Source organism: Lithobates pipiens, unplaced genomic scaffold (assembly GCF_037356315.1).
Source record: "Lithobates pipiens isolate NorthernLeopardFrog02 unplaced genomic scaffold, aLitPip1_a1.2 Scaffold_22, whole genome shotgun sequence".
NCBI lineage: Eukaryota > Metazoa > Chordata > Amphibia > Anura > Ranidae > Lithobates > Lithobates pipiens.
This window is the reverse complement of record NW_027507784.1, coordinates 120,323,045-120,345,509: the sequence shown is the minus strand read 5'-3', so window position 1 is coordinate 120,345,509 and position 22,465 is coordinate 120,323,045. Positions and strand designations below refer to the sequence as shown.

General features: G+C 43.7%; 1 protein-coding gene across 1 annotated transcript in view; it reads right to left on the bottom strand.

The window, feature by feature from the left end:
- Nucleotides 1–172: 172 nt before the first annotated feature.
- COL6A1 (collagen type VI alpha 1 chain) overlaps nt 173–22,465 on the bottom strand; it is a 76,700-nt gene continuing 54,407 nt past the window's right edge. Inside the window, exons 24-35 of the mRNA XM_077448158.1 lie at nt 22,416–22,451; nt 22,260–22,322; nt 21,734–21,799; nt 20,415–20,450; nt 20,015–20,051; nt 8,925–8,933; nt 7,940–8,073; nt 7,563–7,672; nt 4,656–4,839; nt 4,402–4,576; nt 4,243–4,272; nt 173–3,265 (exon numbers count right to left, since the gene is read on the bottom strand). Coding sequence (XP_077304284.1) covers nt 2,658–3,265; nt 4,243–4,272; nt 4,402–4,576; nt 4,656–4,839; nt 7,563–7,672; nt 7,940–8,073; nt 8,925–8,933; nt 20,015–20,051; nt 20,415–20,450; nt 21,734–21,799; nt 22,260–22,322; nt 22,416–22,451 — 1,488 coding nt within the window. The 3' untranslated portion in view covers nt 173–2,657. The remainder of the gene's footprint in view (nt 3,266–4,242; nt 4,273–4,401; nt 4,577–4,655; nt 4,840–7,562; nt 7,673–7,939; nt 8,074–8,924; nt 8,934–20,014; nt 20,052–20,414; nt 20,451–21,733; nt 21,800–22,259; nt 22,323–22,415; nt 22,452–22,465) is intronic.

Below are 22,465 nucleotides of genomic sequence, written 5' to 3'. Positions count from 1 at the left end.
CATTATTCACATTCAGTACTCTATATTGCTAACATACGAGTGTCTAGAGAATCAAAATGAAGATAAAAGGGAATAAGAGGGACGGGAGTAATAAAATCAAGATGGTGTTCACGCTGCTATTTTAATTAAATCCATTCATATCTGAAATACACACATAAAGAACACAGACTCGTAGGTGGTAAAACCCTTTATTCAGAGACCAGAGTGAGCATAGATTGAAAAAGAGAGCGGCCTTACAACCGTATTGCACAGGAGGTATTGCTGTCACTCCTGTACCAGCTCTGACAGCATTACCGGGTTTCCTGTAGACAAACCAGGTCATAGGACTCCACACGTGCTTCCTTTCCCTGAATATAGCACCAATAAGAAAACACTAATTAACCCTTGCACTTCCAGCATGCTGTATCAGGCTTGACAGTCTTTGTGCACACATTTTCAATGGAAGTGCAGAAAAGTGTTTTTTAAGACTGCATCATCTAAATTGTAAATTACACAATTCTCTCAAAGTAAAAAGTAAAAAAAAAACACAATGGTCCCTTTCAGCGGGCTCTTCTTGTTTCCCTGGAGTCTGATGGAAACTAAGGGGGCGATTTACTAAAACTGGTGCACACAGAAGCTGGTACAGCTATGCATAGCAAGCAATCAGCTTCTACTTTCAGCTTCTTCAGTTAAGCATTAACAATAAAACCTAGAAGCTGATTAGTTACCATGCTCTGTTGCACCAGATTCTGTGTGCACCACTTTTAGTAAATCCCCACCTAAAAGATGAAACGTGTGGCTTATATCTGCATTAGCATTACTTTTATTCTTGCAGATTCACTTTTTTTTAGGGTTTTAGTTTCTCATAATTCTTGTATTAACTTTAGGTCTTCATGAAATAGCTAAACAACTTCTATATTTGGGCAACCTATATTTGGCAAGTGGTTTACCAAGAAACTCTAGATAAAATGTTAAAGACATTTCATTGTAAAGAGATTTGTAGAAAGATTTTATTTCTGTAATGCCTGAAACTTGAGGAAAATTCAACCTGCACAAACTCTTCTTTTATGGAACTATTCCAAATCTGAATATAAACAGAATATTTACATTTTATTTATTTTCTCAATTTCATTTCTGTTTGATGTTGACCACTATATCTTAATATTTTGTATATAAAATGCTTCCTAATCTGCCAACTATTTTCTTCTTATGTGTACCTTCTTAGCACCCTATTGAATTTACTAAAAAATCCCTTCACCTACCTAGTCAAACTACAGTGCAGGTTGTCCTTTTGTGGACTGAACCAAAATTTGAGCTGTGATATGACTGACAAAAAAAAAACAAAGGGATTCACACTAAAGGCAAATAGACTGTGCACTTTGAAAGTGCTGTTTCTCCAGAGCTTAGTAAATGAGGGGAAGCTCTGCTGACTTCCATCATCCTATAATGTGCAAGCAAAAATGCAGTTTTTTAACATTTTCCTTGCATTTCCATGATTGGGTAATCTTTGCAAAGTGAAGCTTTCGGGGTTATTTACGAAAGGCAAATCCACTTTGCACTGCAAGTGCACTTGCTCTAAATCTAAGGGGTAGATCTGAAATGATTGGAAGCTCTGCTGGTTTTATCATCCAATAATGTGCAATCTAAAATGCTGTTTTTTTATTTTCCTTGCATGCCCCCCTCGGATCTACAGCAACTTTACTTCCAAGTGCACTTTCAGTGCAAAGTGGATTTTCCTTTAGTAAATAACCCCCTTTATCTCATTTACTGAGCTTTGAAGCCTCTGCACTTGAAAAGTGCATGGTATATTTGCCATTGGTAAATCAACCCCATAGTGTGCAATACCTAGAAATGTTCAAATTTATTGTACATCAATGCACATGATGAGTGCACTTTAGTCATACACAACTGTACATACAGCTGCAGATCATAAAATATAAGGTTGCAGTGGTTCTATCTATGTAAGTAGTATATAAACTAGTAATGTTCAAATGTGCTAACGTATTCTTAGGGACTGGTCCTAAATGTTTTTTTGCAGGATCTAATGAGAGCAAATGTTTCAGCTTTCCTATATTTTGTTTGGTAGACAATGACCCCAGAGTGCCTTTTTAATGAGTATGTTTCCATCATTTTGGTCTAAAGCATATAGGCATATAGAATGTGCACTCTATCCCTGGATGATTCTGCTTAGAATAACATTTGTGGGGAAATTGACTAGGGCAAAACTCAAGTGCTGGTAGACTTTTTAATAAACTTGATGCTGTGTGTATATCTGAATTTACAGTATACATACATGTAACATCATTTATACACACAATTTATTGACACCTCTCATACCCTTTAAAAGCTGAGTTTGCCAATGGGCAGAATAAACCTCCAGGAACCAATATTAAAATGACACTGTTCTTCAAACATCTAGGGACCCTGAGATATTCAAGATCAGAAGGATAAAAGGTATTAAAAAAAATATAGACATTTCTTATGCAAGGCTGAGTTGAATGTACAAGTTAGGTCATTTTAAAATCCAGTAAAAGGTATGAGAGGGGCTTTGATGGACTAGACAAAATAACAATCTGCAGGGTAAGTCATACCCCTTCATTATATTCTGAGACCACAGTGCATGTGGCTGAGATACAACTCTTGCTTGTTTTGTTAACTGTAGGGGCGCTGTTAGTTTACTAGGGTTTGAGAGACACTCGACGGCTCACGGTCTTGTACAAAACACCTTTGAGTAGAGAAGGATAATCAGGAACACGGAATAGGCTCCTCTCATTTATGGCAATCTTGGAATCAGCAGGAGCACCCGTTAGCAGTATTCTTAGATTGTCCTCGTGAGGTCGGTTTCCTATTGCCAGAACCGAAATCTCAAGGCCAGCTGCCCGGGCATCTCTTACAGCCTGTAGAAGTGTTCCCTCTGCTTGTGTGTTTCCATCGGAGAAGAGCAACACCTTCTTAGTTGACCCTGGTTCACCAACTTCACGATATAGTTCTGTGACTGAACGCAATGCTGCTGCCACATCTGTGCCTCCATTTATAAACTTCATACTGTCTATTCCAATCACTGCTTCTGTATAGTTGGAAACAAATTGCAGCTCAACACTCTGATCAGTACGGCCACTATACTGTACCACAGATAGTCTCACAGAGTCAAATGCGGGACTTTTAGCCTCTAGGAAACGCTGTGCCAGGCGCTTAACAAAGCTTTTGCTTATTTCAAAGTTTCGGCTGCCAACACTTGCAGAGCTGTCCACAAGTAGAGTGATGTCAGCAGGAACATCAAATGATACTGAAGAAAAAAAATTACAGCATGTCATTCATGTGTATAATTTCATCTATTAGAAAATTTACAAATATAAGAATAGGTTAACTTCTTTTTGGTAGCTGACAATAAAACATATTAGCTAGTAAACATTACCAGTATTTGAAGGACCAGTTTTCCTGTTTCTTTACTCAGCTGAAGCAAAATTTTTGCCTAACTTCCATCAATTAATCTTAAGAATTAAATTTTTTTATTTGTTCATATTTCTCCAGTTTCAACATTATACAAACTCTGATAACAGAGGTCCCACAAATAGCAGAAATGCACAGGCTGTAAATGGATACTAAAATCAATATTTCTGGACCATTTATTAGTCTGGCGGGCCTCTGAATACGTTTCCTACAAAAGCCAAAACATGGTCTGCACACATGGAAGAGCTGCCTACTGAATAACTTCTAAAATTAGCCCATACACCAATTTGGGATATGTGATCCACTTAGGGTAATGTAGCGCTTCACTGATCAACTTACTTACCTAAGCTTCCATATGTCCTTAATGGTTTTACTCACCGTTATAATAGATATCCCAAGTTTGTTTGGGCAATAGGGGTGGAGAAGTATACATATTCAATTAATCCTAATATTTTTTTTGGGCACCCAGTTAGTTACCAGTTATACCCGTTTATGGGCATTTTCCTGCTGCTAGATATTTCATCTATTTTTATATTATGAAGTCTTTTCTTTTTTTTTTGTGAAAAGCCCTTTCTAGCACATGCATGTCTCTTATTTTTATGCTGCTGCAAAAAATAGTTTCCAAAAACTATCTGATGTCCCGTCTCTGAGACAGGAAGTGATATATTGATTTAACATAGGTATGATAAAGAGGTCCATAAAAGAAGATGAAACAAAAAGCGGCTTAATTATTTGCAATCATCTGTAAATGAACAGTATGTATCTACAAGCTAAAACTTAATGCATAGTAGATGGAACAAGCACTATACTTACTGGCACAAGTGTAATCAGGGCACTTCTTATCTGCAAGGAAAAAAAAAAACTTACATCAGAAGAAGTAAATTTAAAGGGCAAAACAATATATGTATAACTAAAAATATACTTAGCGACACAAATCTTACTAAAATATATTTCTTAGAAAAAGAGTGCTACCTTTACAAATATGAGCAGTCAAGTTCTGCAGGAAGCCATCATCAAGCAGTTCCGTATAGCTGGCCTTCTGTAGAGACAGCCCTTGGCTGTATGATGCTCCTCCGCATGCAATCTCACCCAGCTGATCAGGGTTTGCAGCAGACTGGAAGATATCCCCAACTCCCAAAGACACAACCTATCCAAGAGACAAGAAATGTGAGCTTTAATGTATCATTGCATGGTCAGAAGTGTAATGACCACAGATATCTACTCACCGGAGCAACCTCACACAATGTGTTCAGTGGTGTCTTGTCCCTCAGGATATCAGAGTGGCCATCTGTCAAAACAAGTGCTACTCTCTTGTCTGATGAAAACTTCTTTAGTAGGTTATCTTTAGTGAAAGCAAGTGCCTCTCCAGTCCAGGTGCCACCAGCTATCCAGCCCAAATTCTTAATAGCCCTGCAAATAGAAATGATGCAAAATGTTTGCAATATGAAATATCATTCATGCTTCCTATGATAGCTGAATAAATGCATGGAAATATTTGGCTTAAATTAGAACTGGAATAAAAAAACTGCATTAAAGTGTTTGTTACCACAAAATGTCATATTTATTATATGTGTCTGAAGTACCACATATGTATGTAAAAAGTATCCTGCTCTCTTTGCATTCCTTAATTTATGTGAAATAACTGGTGATCCTGCCAGTACCCCTGATTTACTATTTAAAACTGACAACACTGGGCATGAAAGCACATCCATTCCAGTGTGGTTAATTTACTCCATTGGTCAGACTTGTGCTGACACCCCCCCCCCCCCCCCCCCCACACCATACATTCTTTCACTGGCAGGATTAGTATGCTGCTGTTTCTTTGCCTCTTGTTGACACACACCCATGCAGCATTCACCCCCGCCTTTTTATTTGCAGCTACATACAGAGGTTATATGATAAATTATAAAAAAGAAAAGGGTACTTAGGCTCCATGCACACTGGAGCTTATAAACGGCAGTTTTTTGGAGTTTGGGCATTTTTTTTAACAGCCCATAAACTCCAATCTATGTTATCCTATGTGCACACATGGACGTTTTTTAGCTTTTATCAGGAGTGGAGTTCATGGGCTGTTCTCTGAATGCCATAAAATCATGTTCAAAGTGCAGTTTTTCTGACCACAAAAAATGCAAAAAAATGCCAAACACTGATAAACACGCATAAACACGCGTTAATTAGCATTCAACGTTCTGTTTTTTCAATGCATTTTGGAGCTTTGGGACTACATTGTGGGATTTTTGGAGTGTCCTCTGTGTATGTTTATTAAAAACGCCCATAAACAATAATGTTAAAAAAAAGTGCATAAATGCTAGTACAAAACACTGTTAAAAACGTGTTTTTCAACCAGCATTTTCTGCCAGCAATCTGGCGTCCAGAAAAAGCTTTTTTGAGCTCTAGTGTGCATGGAGCCTTGTAATTCTTTTTAAATATCAACACAAATGTCTTGTCTTTCATTTCTATTTTGAACTGAATGAGTTGTTTTACAAGGTAAGGGTTCACATATACTGTATTTAGGTAGAAATGTTCACAAGGATATGCCTGTCATTGTCCAGTTTGTAGCCCTGCTACCCTAATGTGTTGTTCTCTCCACATTAATAGCATCTTTGCTGTTGCTCACTTTGTCAAGGTAATGTTTTTTACACACATGCTATGTTCTCTGCATTTCTGCATGTGGCATTAGAAACCAGCGGTGGCTGGTGTTTTTTTTGGGGGGCAAACAATCCACCTGCCGCCACTCAATCGGTAGGGTCACAGACGGCTGGTTCACGGGCCCCTCCCCCTGGTTGGTGAATCAATTACCCCATCTCGCGGGCAGTATGGCGTCAGGGGTGGCGGCTTCTCTCCGGGCTGCAGTCTGCTTGCTTGCTGCTCGGTTCCTCTATGTGCGTCTTTTCCCTCCTCTCCTCCGTGCCCCGTGCATCTCCTGCTGGTCAATCCGATTGTCTCTCTTTTTGGCCAATCAGGTGATGGGTCTCATGACCCACATCCCGATTGGCAAGGAGGAGATTCAGTGTTACAATAGCGATTATTCATTAGCTATTGTAACACAACTGGGTGGGCTCAGAGTGCAGTGCCCCAAGACGACCCTTTTTTGAAGCCTATTAGAGCTTTTGTCTCTAATCACGTGCTTCAAAAAAAAAAAAACACCCCCCACTGAAATCCATGGTCCGGCGTCCCTGTATGTAGATCAGGGGGCAGAATGCATGGATAGGGGGTGGGGCCCTTGCACCTCTAGTGGAAGGGCCGCCACTTATAGAAAAGTGACAGCAGAAAAAAGGCTGAGTAGTCCATCGAGTGTGCCCATTTTTTTTTTTTTTATGATATCTATGTTTGCATTGCCAACATAGAGATTTCACTAAAGGTCAGCTCTGTGCCCCTAGTCATCTGACTCTGTTATGTTCTCAGGTGAGGACCCTGGGCAAGACTGCACATCTGGCATCTGTCTTCAACTATAGACCTACTCTATGAAGGTTCATTGATTAAAAACTTAAAATAAAAACACATGCAAACATAGATAGTATCAGCTCAAAATGCAATTTTGCAATTTCAATTTCTTTTTCACTCTTGCTGACTTAATGGAATGGTGAGGGGTCAAGGTATGTGCAGCTGGTAGAGATGGTATTAAAGTCATCTTGTTGCTTTATTCTGAATGAGGAAAGCACAAGTTCATTTTAGGTAATATAATTATGATTATATTTGTGATATAAATTATTTTTATTATAGGGACTAGTACAACTTTGAATGTGGAGTTTTATCTAGCTCCACAGCTAGCAGATGGACTTGTCATTTTTGAGCTTTGAATTTGTTTTTTATTTTGATGTGGATATTTTTTCTTTAGTGTAAGAAAACATCCCTAATCATTTTCAGCCAAGGAAGCTACCATCTTTGCCTGTTTAATCTACAACTGCCATGATGCTGCACATGTGATCAGCTATGACACCAGCCATTGGATGATTTGACAGTTTGGTGGAGAGCCCAACCAATGGGAGTGTTACATTTCCGGCATGTGCCATAAATTAAACTGTTTTATGGATGGGTTTACTTCCGCTTTAAATACTCTTTTGAATATATTGTATGTATGTATGTATGTATATTTGTTCCAAGTTGAATGAATGTGAAAAAATGTCACTTACTCTTTCAGCTGCCCAATAGTCTGGATATTGGCATCTCCCATGGCTACAGATTCCTGGGTGTCTCCATGGCTGTACTGCACCACTCCAACTCGGGATTCTCCAGAGTCAAACTGCAGTCAAAGTCAAACAATATGATAACTCTCTACTAAACTGTGAATATATCTATACTAAACTAAAAGCTGTTAACTATACATTTCTGCACTTTGTCATATTTAGTAAAGAGGATTATAATAAAATGCAGTTTAGTAATAGTTATTTTTATTTGGTAAAATTTGATGCATGTATATTGATGGTATATGACAAAAAAAATGAAAAGACATGTGTAACTTGATGACTTACAAAATATCATCTGAATTAATATTTGTAATTATTCTCACCTTGACATGTTCGTCCCTGCTCAAACGATCAATAACCTTTATTATAAAGTCTTTTGATAGCTGGAAATTGGTGTTACCAATACTTTCAGAACTGTCAACCACGAAAAGTACATCAATAGGACCACATACGCAGTCTATAAAAAAAATGAAACATGGCACCATGAATAGTGTTCTGTTGCAGTTGAAAGTCTGTAAAGGGTTATAGGGGGAGATTTACTAAAACTGGTATATACAAAATTTGGTACAGCTGTGTATAGTAACCAATCAGCTTCTAGGTTTTCTTGTCAAAACTTTATTGAACAAGCTGATAGTAGAAGCAAATTGGTTACTATGCACAGCTGCACCAGATTCTGTGTGCACCAGCTTTAGTAAATCTAAAGTAAAACCTTTAGTAAAACCTTAGTGTTTCATGCATCTGCTGCAAGATCAGACCGCACACGGATAAGCTTTATGTCAGTAAACTATGGTATTCTGAAGAATAAAATCCAATACAATATTATTTATTCAGGATAAATGTACAAGAAACTTTCATGGGAGAGCTAATTGCTTTGTAGTCTAAAATCTAACATGCTGAGTTGACTGGTCAGTACAGAAGGGGCGCCCTTTGTTCTTTAGTTTATTTCAGATAAGGGTTCAGATGTCATATATAGATGACAGCTACACCGCATGAGTGAAGAAGCTAAGGGCTAAAAACGTTAACAACCACCCTATTACGGAAGAAAGAATAACTTATCAAAGAAGCAGCAAAGAAGATAGGTAGTCATGGTTCTGCATACAGTCAGGACACCCATCATATGAGAGTATATATATAAGAAAAGGCAAATTGTATGGATACATAACATGGGCAGTGGTCATGTCTCAAGAATAAGGACATTTATTAGGCCCACCGGTAAGGAAAGGATAACAAGAACAGTGGAAACATGCATCAGTGCAAGCCAAAGAGGAAACATAAATGCAGGATTAGAAGAAAACAGCACATACTTACCACAGCAAGCTGAAAAATGAAAACAGACAGTTAAAAGACAATCAAAAACATCATGTCATAAACAAAGCCAACATCAAAGATACAGCTGAGAATGAACAGGCTTGACATCAGACATACAGAGTGCAAACATTACAAAAGAACTCTCTGAAGTGCTGAAGGACAGTTCTTACAGAGCATATAAAACTTCCCGAGCCAGAGCAGACAGGAGTAGAAAGGTCATCCAATTACAAATAATCCATTATCAGACCTTTCAATCAAATATGTATAAGCTCAGAATAGACTCCTCAACCAAATACTGTTAAATGTATTACTAACCTCTAATTTTTGCTAGACTAACCTTTTTAACTTTCTTCAAAAATGTAATTTACACGTATAACCACAGGAGTGGATATCATGTCAATTACCCTTCATATCAAATCTTTAATACTTTTATGAACATTTATTGTTTAACAGCTGGGAATCTGGACTTATCATCCAAGATACAAAGTGGTGTAACTAGTTATACCACGTGAATACTCTGTATTATTTTTCTTCCTGCTACCATTGGGAGTCATTTATAAAGCACATTGAGCTTTTTTTCTCTGTTTTGCAGATCTTATGAGTTCTTAGCTTATACAGACACCTACATCTGATTAAAGCTAACTTGTGCTTTGCCCACACAGGGCATTCAACAGGTTTGCTATAATATACCCCTGCCCAGCAGCACCTATATATCTTTTGGTATGGAGGAGCATTTGTCCCATTCCTTTTCCTGCAATGTGGCAATACTGGTACTTCATGATTGGCCCAATGCTATCACATGGCATGGGCATGGCGAGGCTGCTCTCCTAACTTCAAGGATTAAAAGTTTGTTTAATTCTGGGGGACATGAAAAAATGGTTTTGCTTATTCGATCCTCTTCTACGATCCTCTGCTACTGTGGCAGATAGTGCTCTCCTATGCTCCAGCAGTGGACTGTTCCTCAGTGTTCTCATATTCAGTGCAAAGGACCTACGACCACAGAAACATGGGGAGTAGAGGCTACAGGTGCTGATCTTGTAGCATGAGGGAGCTTGCAGGGGTCAAAGATTGAGTAAGTAAAAGGGCTTTTCCCAGTACCCTAGATGTAAACCACCCACAGGGCTTAGTCATGGAATACATGGATGAATGTCTAGAGCGGTAGCCCAAGCTATGCATGGTCACATTAAAGCAAATGTGTTTTTTCCTGCATGTGCATAGCACAGGTTCAAATTCCCTAAGCTCTACTCTATATTAGGCAAGACAATGATGAACTATCTATGTTCTTATGCTACTAAGCTGCCAATGTGTCTCTATGCCTGTACCTACTTTCCTCATTGTACATACTATATATATTTTGCTACACCTCACAATAATTAAATAATTCTAAACAGTACACTGGCTGTTCTTCTCAGTCTTTAACTATCTGGCATATAGTCTAGCATTTGCGTAGTTCCCATTCAATGGAATATACCCATGGAGTGGAATGACTAACACGTTGCTGGTACATGTGCTGGATCCTAGTTTTATTGCTTGGGTAGGATCATATGTTTTAGAAACATACTGCACTAATGTAGATGATTAGTGATGGCCGAACGGTTCGCCCGGCGGTCGTTTCGCGGCGAATTTCCGACTTTCGCCGTCCGCGGGTTCGAACGCCTTTTTCCGTCGTTCGCCCCGGCGGACTTACGTGTTTAATGTATACAAGAACTTTAACCTTTCGTGACACGTTTATCATGTGTTACAGGACAACCAATTGAGACATGACAGCTCATGGACACTTGGACATTCCCCCTAACCTATAAATACACCCGATCCGGTGGCCATTTTACATTCTTTCTTCTGTCACTGTAGGGAAAGGATCCTGTGTGGAGTAGGGACAGAGAAAACGCTAGCTATTTGGTACACAAAAGTTCTTTTCAGGACTGGTATAGGTGTTAGGTCAGCAGCCTGAGTTTCTTTTGTCAGTTTAGATAAAGGGACAGAGCGCTGTATGCTGCTATTTTAGGGACAGCTCAGCCAGATTAGTCTTTCTTCATCATCATCATCATCATCATCATTAGCTGTTACTATCAGGTCCACAAAAGAGCTGTTCCAGCTAATCGTTCCAGCCTACTCTTTTTTGCCAATTTGTATAGGGACAGGCAGGAAGCAGTGTGTCAGGCAGTGAGGATAATTTTAAAGACTTGCTGTTACTATTAGTTCCACAAAGGTTCTTTTCAGGACTGGTATCAGTGGTACGGTAATAGGCTTGTACACGTATAATATTCTTTCTTCCAAATATAGAAAGAATATTATACTTGACTGCTGCCCTTCTGCTGCAGTCTGCTAATCATTCACAACTCACTTGTTCCACAAAGCTCTTTATCAGGACTGGTAACTTGGTCTGTCTAGGGTGCTACGGTACATAGGCTTGGGTGCGGTACAGTCTGCTGTTCTGTAAGGACCGCTATCGGTCCACAATACATAGGGTTGCCGTGCACTACTGCTGACCGCTGCCCTATACTGCAGCAGTCCTTCAGCGGTATAGGGACTGACGCACAGTCTGCTAAACACTAATACACAACCTGCTTGGTCCACAAAAGTTCTTATAAGGACTGGTAACTTGGTATAGGGTGCTACGGTACATAGGCCTGAGTGCAGTACAGTCTGCTGTTCTGTAAGGACCGCTATCGGTCCACAATACATAGGGTTGCCGTGCACTACTGCTGACCGCTGCCCTATACTGCAGCAGTCCTTCATTGGTATAGGGACTGACGTACAGTCTGCTAATCACTAACACACAACCTGCTTGGTCCACAAAAGTTCTTATAAGGACTGGTAACTTGGTATAGGGTGCTACGGTACATAGGCCTGAGTGCAGTACAGTCTGCTGTTCTGTAAGGACCGCTATCGGTCCACAATACATAGGGTTGCCGTGCACTACTGCTGACCGCTGCCCTATACTGCAGCAGTCCTTCATTGGTATAGGGACTGACGTACAGTCTGCTAATCACTAACACACAACCTGCTTGGTCCACAAAAGTTCTTATAAGGACTGGTAACTTGGTATAGGGTGCTACGGTACATAGGCCTGAGTGCGTTACAGTCTGCTGTTCTGTAAGGACCGCTATCGGTCCACAATACATAGGGTTGCCGTGCACTACTGCTGACCGCTGCCCTATACTGCAGCAGTCCTTCAGCGGTATAGGGACTGACGCACAGTCTGCTAAACACTAACACACAACCTGCTTGGTCCACAAAAGTTTTTATAAGGACTGGTAACTTGGTATAGGGTGCTACGGTACATAGGCCTGAGTGCAGTACAGTCTGCTGTTCTGTAAGGACCGCTATCGGTCCACAATACATAGGGTTGCCGTGCACTACTGCTGACCGCTGCCCTATACTGCAGCAGTCCTTCATTGGTATAGGGACTGACGTACAGTCTGCTAATCACTAACACACAACCTGCTTGGTCCACAAAAGTTCTTATAAGGACTGGTAACTTGGTATAGGGTGCTACGGTACATAGGCCTGAGTGCGTTACAGTCTGCTGTTCTGTAAGGACCGCTATCGGTCCACAATACATAGGGTTGCCGTGCACTACTGCTGACCGCTGCCCTATACTGCAGCAGTCCTTCATTGGTATAGGGACTGACGTACAGTCTGCTAATCACTAACACACAACCTGCTTGGTCCACAAAAGTTCTTATAAGGACTGGTAACTTGGTATAGGGTGCTACGGTACATAGGCCTGAGTGCGTTACAGTCTGCTGTTCTGTAAGGACCGCTATCGGTCCACAATACATAGGGTTGCCGTGCACTACTGCTGACCGCTGCCCTATACTGCAGCAGTCCTTCATTGGTATAGGGACTGACGTACAGTCTGCTAATCACTAACACACAACCTGCTTGGTCCACAAAAGTTCTTATAAGGACTGGTAACTTGGTATAGGGTGCTACGGTACATAGGCCTGAGTGCGTTACAGTCTGCTGTTCTGTAAGGACCGCTATCGGTCCACAATACATAGGGTTGCCGTGCACTACTGCTGACCGCTGCCCTATACTGCAGCAGTCCTTCAGCGGTATAGGGACTGACGCACAGTCTGCTAAACACTAACACACAACCTGCTTGGTCCACAAAAGTTTTTATAAGGACTGGTAACTTGGTATAGGGTGCTACGGTACATAGGCCTGAGTGCGTTACAGTCTGCTGTTCTGTAAGGACCGCTATCGGTCCACAATACATAGGGTTGCCGTGCACTACTGCTGACCGCTGCCCTATACTGCAGCAGTCCTTCATTGGTATAGGGACTGACGTACAGTCTGCTAATCACTAACACACAACCTGCTTGGTCCACAAAAGTTCTTATAAGGACTGGTAACTTGGTATAGGGTGCTACGGTACATAGGCCTGAGTGCGTTACAGTCTGCTGTTCTGTAAGGACCGCTATCGGTCCACAATACATAGGGTTGCCGTGCACTACTGCTGACCGCTGCCCTATACTGCAGCAGTCCTTCAGCGGTATAGGGACTGACGCACAGTCTGCTAAACACTAACACACAACCTGCTTGGTCCACAAAAGTTTTTATAAGGACTGGTAACTTGGTATAGGGTGCTACGGTACATAGGCCTGAGTGCAGTACAGTCTGCTGTTCTGTAAGGACCGCTATCGGTCCACAATACATAGGGTTGCCGTGCACTACTGCTGACCGCTGCCCTATACTGCAGCAGTCCTTCATTGGTATAGGGACTGACGTACAGTCTGCTAATCACTAACACACAACCTGCTTGGTCCACAAAAGTTCTTATAAGGACTGGTAACTTGGTATAGGGTGCTACGGTACATAGGCCTGAGTGCGTTACAGTCTGCTGTTCTGTAAGGACCGCTATCGGTCCACAATACATAGGGTTGCCGTGCACTACTGCTGACCGCTGCCCTATACTGCAGCAGTCCTTCATTGGTATAGGGACTGACGTACAGTCTGCTAATCACTAACACACAACCTGCTTGGTCCACAAAAGTTCTTATAAGGACTGGTAACTTGGTATAGGGTGCTACGGTACATAGGCCTGAGTGCGTTACAGTCTGCTGTTCTGTAAGGACCGCTATCGGTCCACAATACATAGGGTTGCCGTGCACTACTGCTGACCGCTGCCCTATACTGCAGCAGTCCTTCATTGGTATAGGGACTGACGTACAGTCTGCTAATCACTAACACACAACCTGCTTGTTCCACAAAAGTTCTTATAAGGACTGGTAACTTGGTATAGGGTGCTACGGTACATAGGCTTGAGTGCGGTACAGTCTGCTGTTCTGTAAGGACCGCTATCGGTCCACAATAGATAGGGTTGACGTGCACCACTGCTGACCGCTGCCCTATACTGCAGCAGTCCTTCAGCGGTATAGGGACTGACGTACAGTCTGCTAAACACTAATACACAACCTGCTTGGTCCACAAAAGTTCTTATAAGGACTGGTAACTTGGTATAGGGTGCTACGGTACATAGGCTTGAGTGCGGTACAGTCTGCTGTTCTGTAAGGACCGCTATCGGTCCACAATAGATAGGGTTGACGTGCACCACTGCTGACCGCTGCCCTATACTGCAGCAGTCCTTCAGCGGTATAGGGACTGACGTACAGTCTGCTAAACACTAATACACAACCTGCTTGGTCCACAAAAGTTCTTATAAGGACTGGTAACTTGGTATAGGGTGCTACGGTACATAGGCTTGAGTGCGGTACAGTCTGCTGTTCTGTAAGGACCGCTATCGGTCCACAATAGATAGGGTTGACGTGCACCACTGCTGACCGCTCACCTATACTGCAGCAGTCCTTCAGCGGTATAGGGACTGACGTACAGTCTGCTAATCACTAACACACAACCTGCTTGTTCCACAAAAGTTCTTATAAGGACTGGTAACTTGGTATAGGGTGCTACGGTACATAGGCTTGAGTGCGGTACAGTCTGCTGTTCTGTAAGGACCGCTATCGGTCCACAATAGATAGGGTTGACGTGCACCACTGCTGACCGCTGCCCTATACTGCAGCAGTCCTTCAGCGGTATAGGGACTGACGTACAGTCTGCTAAACACTAATACACAACCTGCTTGGTCCACAAAAGTTCTTATAAGGACTGGTAACTTGGTATAGGGTGCTACGGTACATAGGCTTGAGTGCGGTACAGTCTGCTGTTCTGTAAGGACCGCTATCGGTCCACAATAGATAGGGTTGACGTGCACCACTGCTGACCGCTGCCCTATACTGCAGCAGTCCTTCAGCGGTATAGGGACTGACGTACAGTCTGCTAAACACTAATACACAACCTGCTTGGTCCACAAAAGTTCTTATAAGGACTGGTAACTTGGTATAGGGTGCTACGGTACATAGGCTTGAGTGCGGTACAGTCTGCTGTTCTGTAAGGACCGCTATAGGTCCACAATAGATAGGGTTGACGTGCACCACTGCTGACCGCTCACCTATACTGCAGCAGTCCTTCAGCGGTATAGGGACTAAGAGTTTTGTCACAGGGTCATTTAAAAAATGACATGCAGAGGAAGAGGCAGGCCCTTCCGCAGGGGTGGTAGGGGTAGGGCAGGAGCAACAGGCTTGAGCCAAAGTGGGAAGTTGCAGAAGGTGCGTTCAATTACTTTAAAGGATGCACCAGACTTGGTTGAGTGGCTCGCTCAGCCTTACTCTTCTGCACCCTCCTCATCCTCTCGATCTGCACCCTCTTCTTCACTCTCTGCTATGTGCACCCCCAAAGACACTACCACCAACAACACGACCACCACCACCACCACCACATACCTTCCGCTTGAGTCACTGGAATTATTTTCCGATCCATATCAAGAGGACATTTCTGATGCGCAGCCACTCTTGGTATTGGATCAGGAAGAGGAGGTAGCAACAAGCGCTACTCAGCAGTCTGACGCCAGTACCCAGATCAGCCCAAGGAGGAGGTTGGTCCCCGGTGTTGCTGCCTACTCTACTTATAGCGGTGGGGAAGGTGACGTTGATGATGACGTGTCTAGTGATGTCACGTGGGTGCCCACAAGAGAGGAAGAGGAGGGGAGTTCAGAGGGAGATATGGACCAGCAGATAGGGAGGAGAAGCAGCAATGACTTACATTGCACAGCAGGGACAAAGCAGACTGCAAATGTATCAGGAGCGAGTCATCGACCATGTACGGTCACATCTGGCGCTCCCAGGACACCGGCACATGGCTCCGCAGTGTGGGCTTTTTTTAACGTGTCCGCTGCTGACAATAGCGTTGCCATCTGCAATCTTTGCAGTCAACGCGTTAGTCGCGGTAAGCCCAATACTCACCTAGGGACGACCGCCTTAAGAAGGCACATGAGCAGCCATCACCGAGCCCAGTGGGAGCAACGGAACACACAAAGCCACACTGCAGGCTCTCACCGTCCAGCCTCGTCTTCTACTTCTCCTTCTCCTCTCTCCTCACAATTGTCCTCCACTCCACCTTCCATCACGCCAAGCTCACATTTTTCTGCAAAAAGGCAGGCTTCCGTGGGCCTAATGTTTGAGCGTAAAAAAATGATGACGCCGGATAACCCTCTTGCCCAACGGTTGGCGGCTGGCTTGTCAGAACTCATAGCCCGCCAACTACTGCCATATAAACTGGTGGACTCGGAGGCCTTTCGCAAATTTGTGGCCATTGGAACACCACAATGGAAGGTCCCAGGAAGGAAGTATTTCTCAGAGAAGGGCATCCCAGAGCTATATGGCCATGTTCAGCGGCAAGTGAATGTATCTCTGGCACACAGTGTCGGTGCCAAGATACATCTGACCACAGACACGTGGTCTAGCAAACACGGGCAGGGAAGGTATATCAGTTTTACTGCCCACTGGGTGAACCTTCTGACGGCCGTCAAGCATGTAACCCGTGGCACCCGTGTAGATTTGGTTTTACCGCCACGGATTGCATGCAGGCCTGACTCTTCTTCTCCTCCTCCTACTCCATCCTCCTCCCTCTCCTCCTCAGCTGCCTCCTCCTTTTCCGCTGCTAGCGTCTCTTCCACTGCACCGCCCAAGCTCCCCAGAACCTATTCCACATGCCAGGTGAGACGTTGCCATGCCGTGCTGCGTCTGTTGTGCCTGGAAGCAAAGAGCCACACTGGCCCGGCACTCCTTTCAGCTTTGCGTTCACAGGCAGATGAGTGGCTAACACCGCTCAATTTGACAGTTGGTAAAGTGGTGTGTGACAACGGTGCCAATCTGCTTAGCGCATTGAAACAGGGCAAAATCACGCACGTGCCGTGCATGGCACACGTCTTAAACTTGGTCGTGCAGCGATTCCTTGTCAAATACCCTGGGGTCCAGGACATCTTGCGGCAGGCAAGGAAAATCTCGGCCCATTTCAGAAGATCTTACACGGCCATGGCTCGCCTTGCTGACATTCAGCGGCGACACCATCTGCCGGTCAGACGTCTTATTTGCGATTGCCCGACGCGATGGAACTCAACCTTCTATATGCTTGATAGGCTGCTCCAGCAGAAACGTGCAGTTAACGTCTACCTGTATGAACTCTGCGAAAGAAACGGTTCTGGGGAGCTGGGTTTTTTTTCACCGCGCCAGTGGCTGCTCATGCGCGACACATGCAGACTTCTGCGGCCATTTGAGGAGATCACCAAACTGGTCAGTCGCAGCCATGGCGCCATCAGTGACATGGTACCTTATGCCTTCTTTCTGGAGCGTGCATTGCGTCGTGTCATTGATCAGGCTGTGGAGGAGCAGGAGCGGGAAGATGAGGAAGTCGCAATGCTGGATGAATTCCCAGGGGGGGCTACTCTATCTGAGACAAGTCAACAACAGGAGTCTGATGAGGAGTCAGAGGAGGATGGTGCCGGGGCGGATGAGCAGGAGCAAGAAGAGCATGCTTTAAACCTTTCTGGGATCCCTGTTGTGCGAGGATGGGGAGAGGAGAATGAAGAGGACGACATTATCCTGGATGATGAGCAGGAGCCAGGCCACCACACCGCTTCCACTTTAGTGCAAATGGGGGCCTTCATGCTCCAGTGTTTTAATAGGGACCCCCGTATAAAAAGCATGAGGGTCAAGGACCAGTACTGGGTGGCAACGTACTTAGACCCCCGGTACAAACACAAAATGGCGGAAATGTTACCGCCGTCGCAGAGGGCTGTCAGAATGCAGCACTTCCAGGCCTTGCTTCGAGAAATGCTGCATTCTGCTTTTGCGTGCGCTGGCAGAGGAGCAATTCCCACTCCCAGAGAAGGATTTGCGGGTACCAATCCAACAGCGCCTGCAAGAAGAGGCCGGTTTGAAGATGTGTTGGTGACTTCGGATATGAGGTCATTCTTTCAGCCGACCCATCGACAGGTGTCATCCGGATCCAGCATCAGGGAACGCCTAGACCGTCAGGTGTCCGACTACATTGGGTTAACGGCCGATGTGGACGCTCTGAGGAGTGATGAACCCCTAGACTACTGGGTGGGCAGGCTTGACCTCTGGCCAGAGCTTGCCCAATTTGCAATCGAACTGTTGGCTTGCCCCTCATCCAGTGTCCTGTCCGAAAGGACGTTCAGCGCAGCAGGGGGGATTGTGACCGATAAGCGTACTCGCCTAGCTCACCACAGTGTTAACTACCTCACATTTCTAAAAATGAATGAGGCATGGATCTCGGAGGAATTCAACACATGTGATCAGTAGACCATGTATATGTCTATAAACAATTTTTGGAATCAAGCACACAGACCTTCTTAATTCATTTGGCTCACTTCCCTGACCCAAAAAAGCACACCGTACTATATGCCCCTACCCTCCTCTTTGAAGAGGTTGAGCGGTGTCATATTTCTACTGGGGCTGCTTATTATGAGGGGTTCCCACCATCCCTGTGCTGTGCTGACTTCCTCCTGGGTGTTCTTATTATGAGGGGCTCCCACCATCCCTGTGCTGTGCTGACTTCCTCCTGGGGGTTCTTATTATGAGGGGATCACACCATCCCTGTGCTGTGCTGACTTCCTCCTGGGGCTGCTTACGGTGCTGCTGTCAGCGCTGTATGTCACGGAGCTGCTGTCAGCGCTGTATGTCACGGAGCTGCTGTCAGCGCTGTATGTCACGGAGCTGCTGTCAGCGCTGTATGTCACGGAGCTGCTGTCAGCGCTGTATGTCACGGAGCTGCTGTCAGCGCTGTATGTCACGGAGCTGCTGTCAGCGCTGTATGTCACGGAGCTGCTGTCAGCGCTGTATGTCACGGAGCTGCTGTCAGCGCTGTATGTCACGGAGCTGCTGTCAGCGCTGTATGTCACGGAGCTGCTGTCAGCGCTGTATGTCACGGTGCTGCTGTCAGCGCTGTATGTCACGGAGCTGCTGTCAGCGCTGTATGTCACGGAGCTGCTGTCAGTGCTGTATGTCACGGAGCTGCTGTCAGCGCTGTATGTCACGGAGCTGCTGTCAGCGCTGTATGTCACGGAGCTGCTGTCAGCGCTGTATGTCACGGTGCTGCTGTCAGCGCTGTATGTCACGGAGCTGCTGTCAGCGCTGTATGTCACGGAGCTGCTGTCAGCGCTGTATGTCACGGAGCTGCTGTCAGCGCTGTATGTCACGGAGCTGCTGTCAGCGCTGTATGTCACGGAGCTGCTGTCAGCGCTGTATGTCACGGTGCTGATGTCAGTGCTCTGTATTACGGTGCTGCTGTCAGTGCTCTGTATCTCCTGCACCCTCTTGTTTGCCTACCCTGGTCCCTGACCTTCCCTCTCCTCCATTGCCTTCATTAGCTCCATAGTCCTGAATTGTCAGAACAATTTCCCAAATAAAAAAAAAATGCTTGTAGTTATCGATCCCAAATTCACCTCATACATGTATTATGCTATTGTCCAGGTGGTGGGACTACGTGCTACCCCCTAATAATTACCCCGTGGCCGCAAATTCGACCTAAAGGTTTGCGAAATTCGCCTCCCATTGAAGTCAATGGAGCCCGCGGCGAACGGTCGTTTTCGCGAACGTTTGTGTCCGTTCGCGTTTCGCGTTCGCGAAACGTCCCGTCGGAAGTTCGTCCATCACTATAGATGATTTTATTTGCTTGGAACCTCCCTAGAATGAGCTATTAAAGATAATTGGGTTAGTACTTACAGCACATCTTCATGATAATGTCCAGAATTTCACACTCCTGTAAATACACATGAAGAAGATTGGTCGACTTTCTAAGTAAATGTGTAAACCAGACCTTAAACGGTAACACTCTCTAGTAATGGACACCATCCAAGCTCCTCTTTTAGACAAAGAATGAGTCACTGGGAATAAATGTTTCATATTGCCTTGTATTTCTGTGTGGAATCTCATAGTGCCAGTGACTGGCAGACAGGACATCGATATATGACCAAAAGTTGGGTTGCTATGCCTAGTAGTTTAGGGTCTGGCAGTTTCCAATAACTTGTTATCACAACCCCATATTAATGGCTACATCACTGCAATAAAGGGGGCAGAATATGGTTACCAGGCAAAATGCCAGCAAGAATAAAACATGACTCACATCTGGGCCTGGTGGGCCTGGAGGTCCTGGAGGTCCCTAGAAGGAAAGATGTGTAAAGTGAAAATGTAGTCAACAAAATTAGAGCACAATCTATTTCAGCCACAGAGTGCTGAATGATATTACATTGTAAGAGGCAGTAAAACTGCCAGTAATCTCTCATAGGAGAACAGTGAAGGATATTAGCGCTGCTTTCTGGCATCTGTATACTGAACATTACCGTGTTTAGAAGTGCTACAGATGCTGTTTTAGAGGGTTGCAAGCAGCAGCTGAATCTGACATCAGGCAGTCTGAATCCATACTTTGTATAAGAATATTGTGCATACTTGATACATATTGACAGACTAGTTTATTTGTTTTTTATTTAAAGTCTACAATTGATTGCTTAAGATTACTATATGACAGGCTGCATGATTTACTTTAAAAATAATATCACTAGAGAACATTAATTCTACATATTCACAAAAGCATGGATACATACAAAAAAATGTAAAACATATAATGCCTTACATCAATGCCTAAATGTTCGCAGGCAAATGCAGCTTTAAAGTGCATCCAGCTTGCATTTAAAATTAGTTTGAGATGCTTCTGAGATCATTCAGAGTACAATGACAGGTGCACTTGACCTACAATTGACCTCCTTATTAGCTGCATCAACCTGCATCAAGGTGCCTTTGCATTCCAATTGACTTCTATAGGAAGAGAAGCAGTTCTGATCCAAACAAAAGGCCATTAACCCAAACCCTTAGCCCTTGTTCACACAGTCAGACATTCCGACAACAAAATCCGTCGGATTTTTTAGGATGGATTTTATCTGAAACTGGTGTTGCATACACACGGTCGGACAAAGTTGTCGGAAAATCCGATCGTTCGTGACGTGATGACGTTATTTAGTTACGACTGGACTACGTTCAGGCTAGTAGCCAATAGTTTTGGTCTAGGAATTTGATCTGAGCATGTGTGGCACTTTGTCCGATCGGAATTCTCTACAAACGATCGGACAAAGTCCGATCAGATCATGTTGTCGGAAAATTTTTATATCCAGCTCTCAAACTTTGTTGGTCGGACATTCCGACGGAAAAAGTCAGATGAAGCCCACACATGGTCGGATTATCCGACAGCACGGGCCGAACGGACATTTTTCGCCGGAATGTCCGACCGTGTGTGCAAGGGCTAACAGAGATACTAACTGTATGTGTGCTCATCTCGACAGTATTAACGGAAGCAAAAGGGTATTTTTCTCCTAAATTGAATAATATAATAATGATTGCATGCATTTTTTTTTTTACTTTTACACCTGCTATTTGTGTCATTATACTCACCGATGGTCCTTCTGGTCCTCTGTAACCCTTTGCTCCATTGGGCCCACCAGGACCTTTATCTGGACTCTAAATTATGACACACAAAACAAAAAATATGTATTGAAATGTAATACTGACTTTCAAACATTTGTAAGGAATATATAATAAACATGATCTTGTAGATGATAAATGATAAAAAAGTCAATAGCTGCAAACTCAGTTTATCAGTCTTACCTTAGGCTGGCCATATAGTATACAATTGTATTGCACACTCTCTGTACAATCACATTTAGAAACCAAAACTATGTAATATGAGGACAAACCTAAATAATTCATCCACCTAGTATCAAACAAGGCTGGTCCTTGCAAAACAGAAGACTGTACAATCAAATTGTATAGGGTATGGTCAGCTTTTTTGTTCAGACATTGCATTCTCTGGAATGACAAAGCCTATTCATAATAAAAATGTGGGATTATTGACAGAAATGGTAGAATTTGAGATTTGAAGACAACTTTAGATGTTTGCATAATAAACCATCACACTCACATCATCACCAGGATCTCCAGGCTCTCCTTCATCTCCTTTTGGTCCAGGATATCCCTTTGTTCCCTACAGAAAATGAAATAAATTGTGATTTGAGGCTGGTTCAGTATTAAATGTTTTGTGAATAGTTTGTTTCCTTGCTTAAGATGACTGACTTACATTAGTTCCTCGATCGCCTCTACCTCCGGGGTACCCCTGAAGTGGACAAA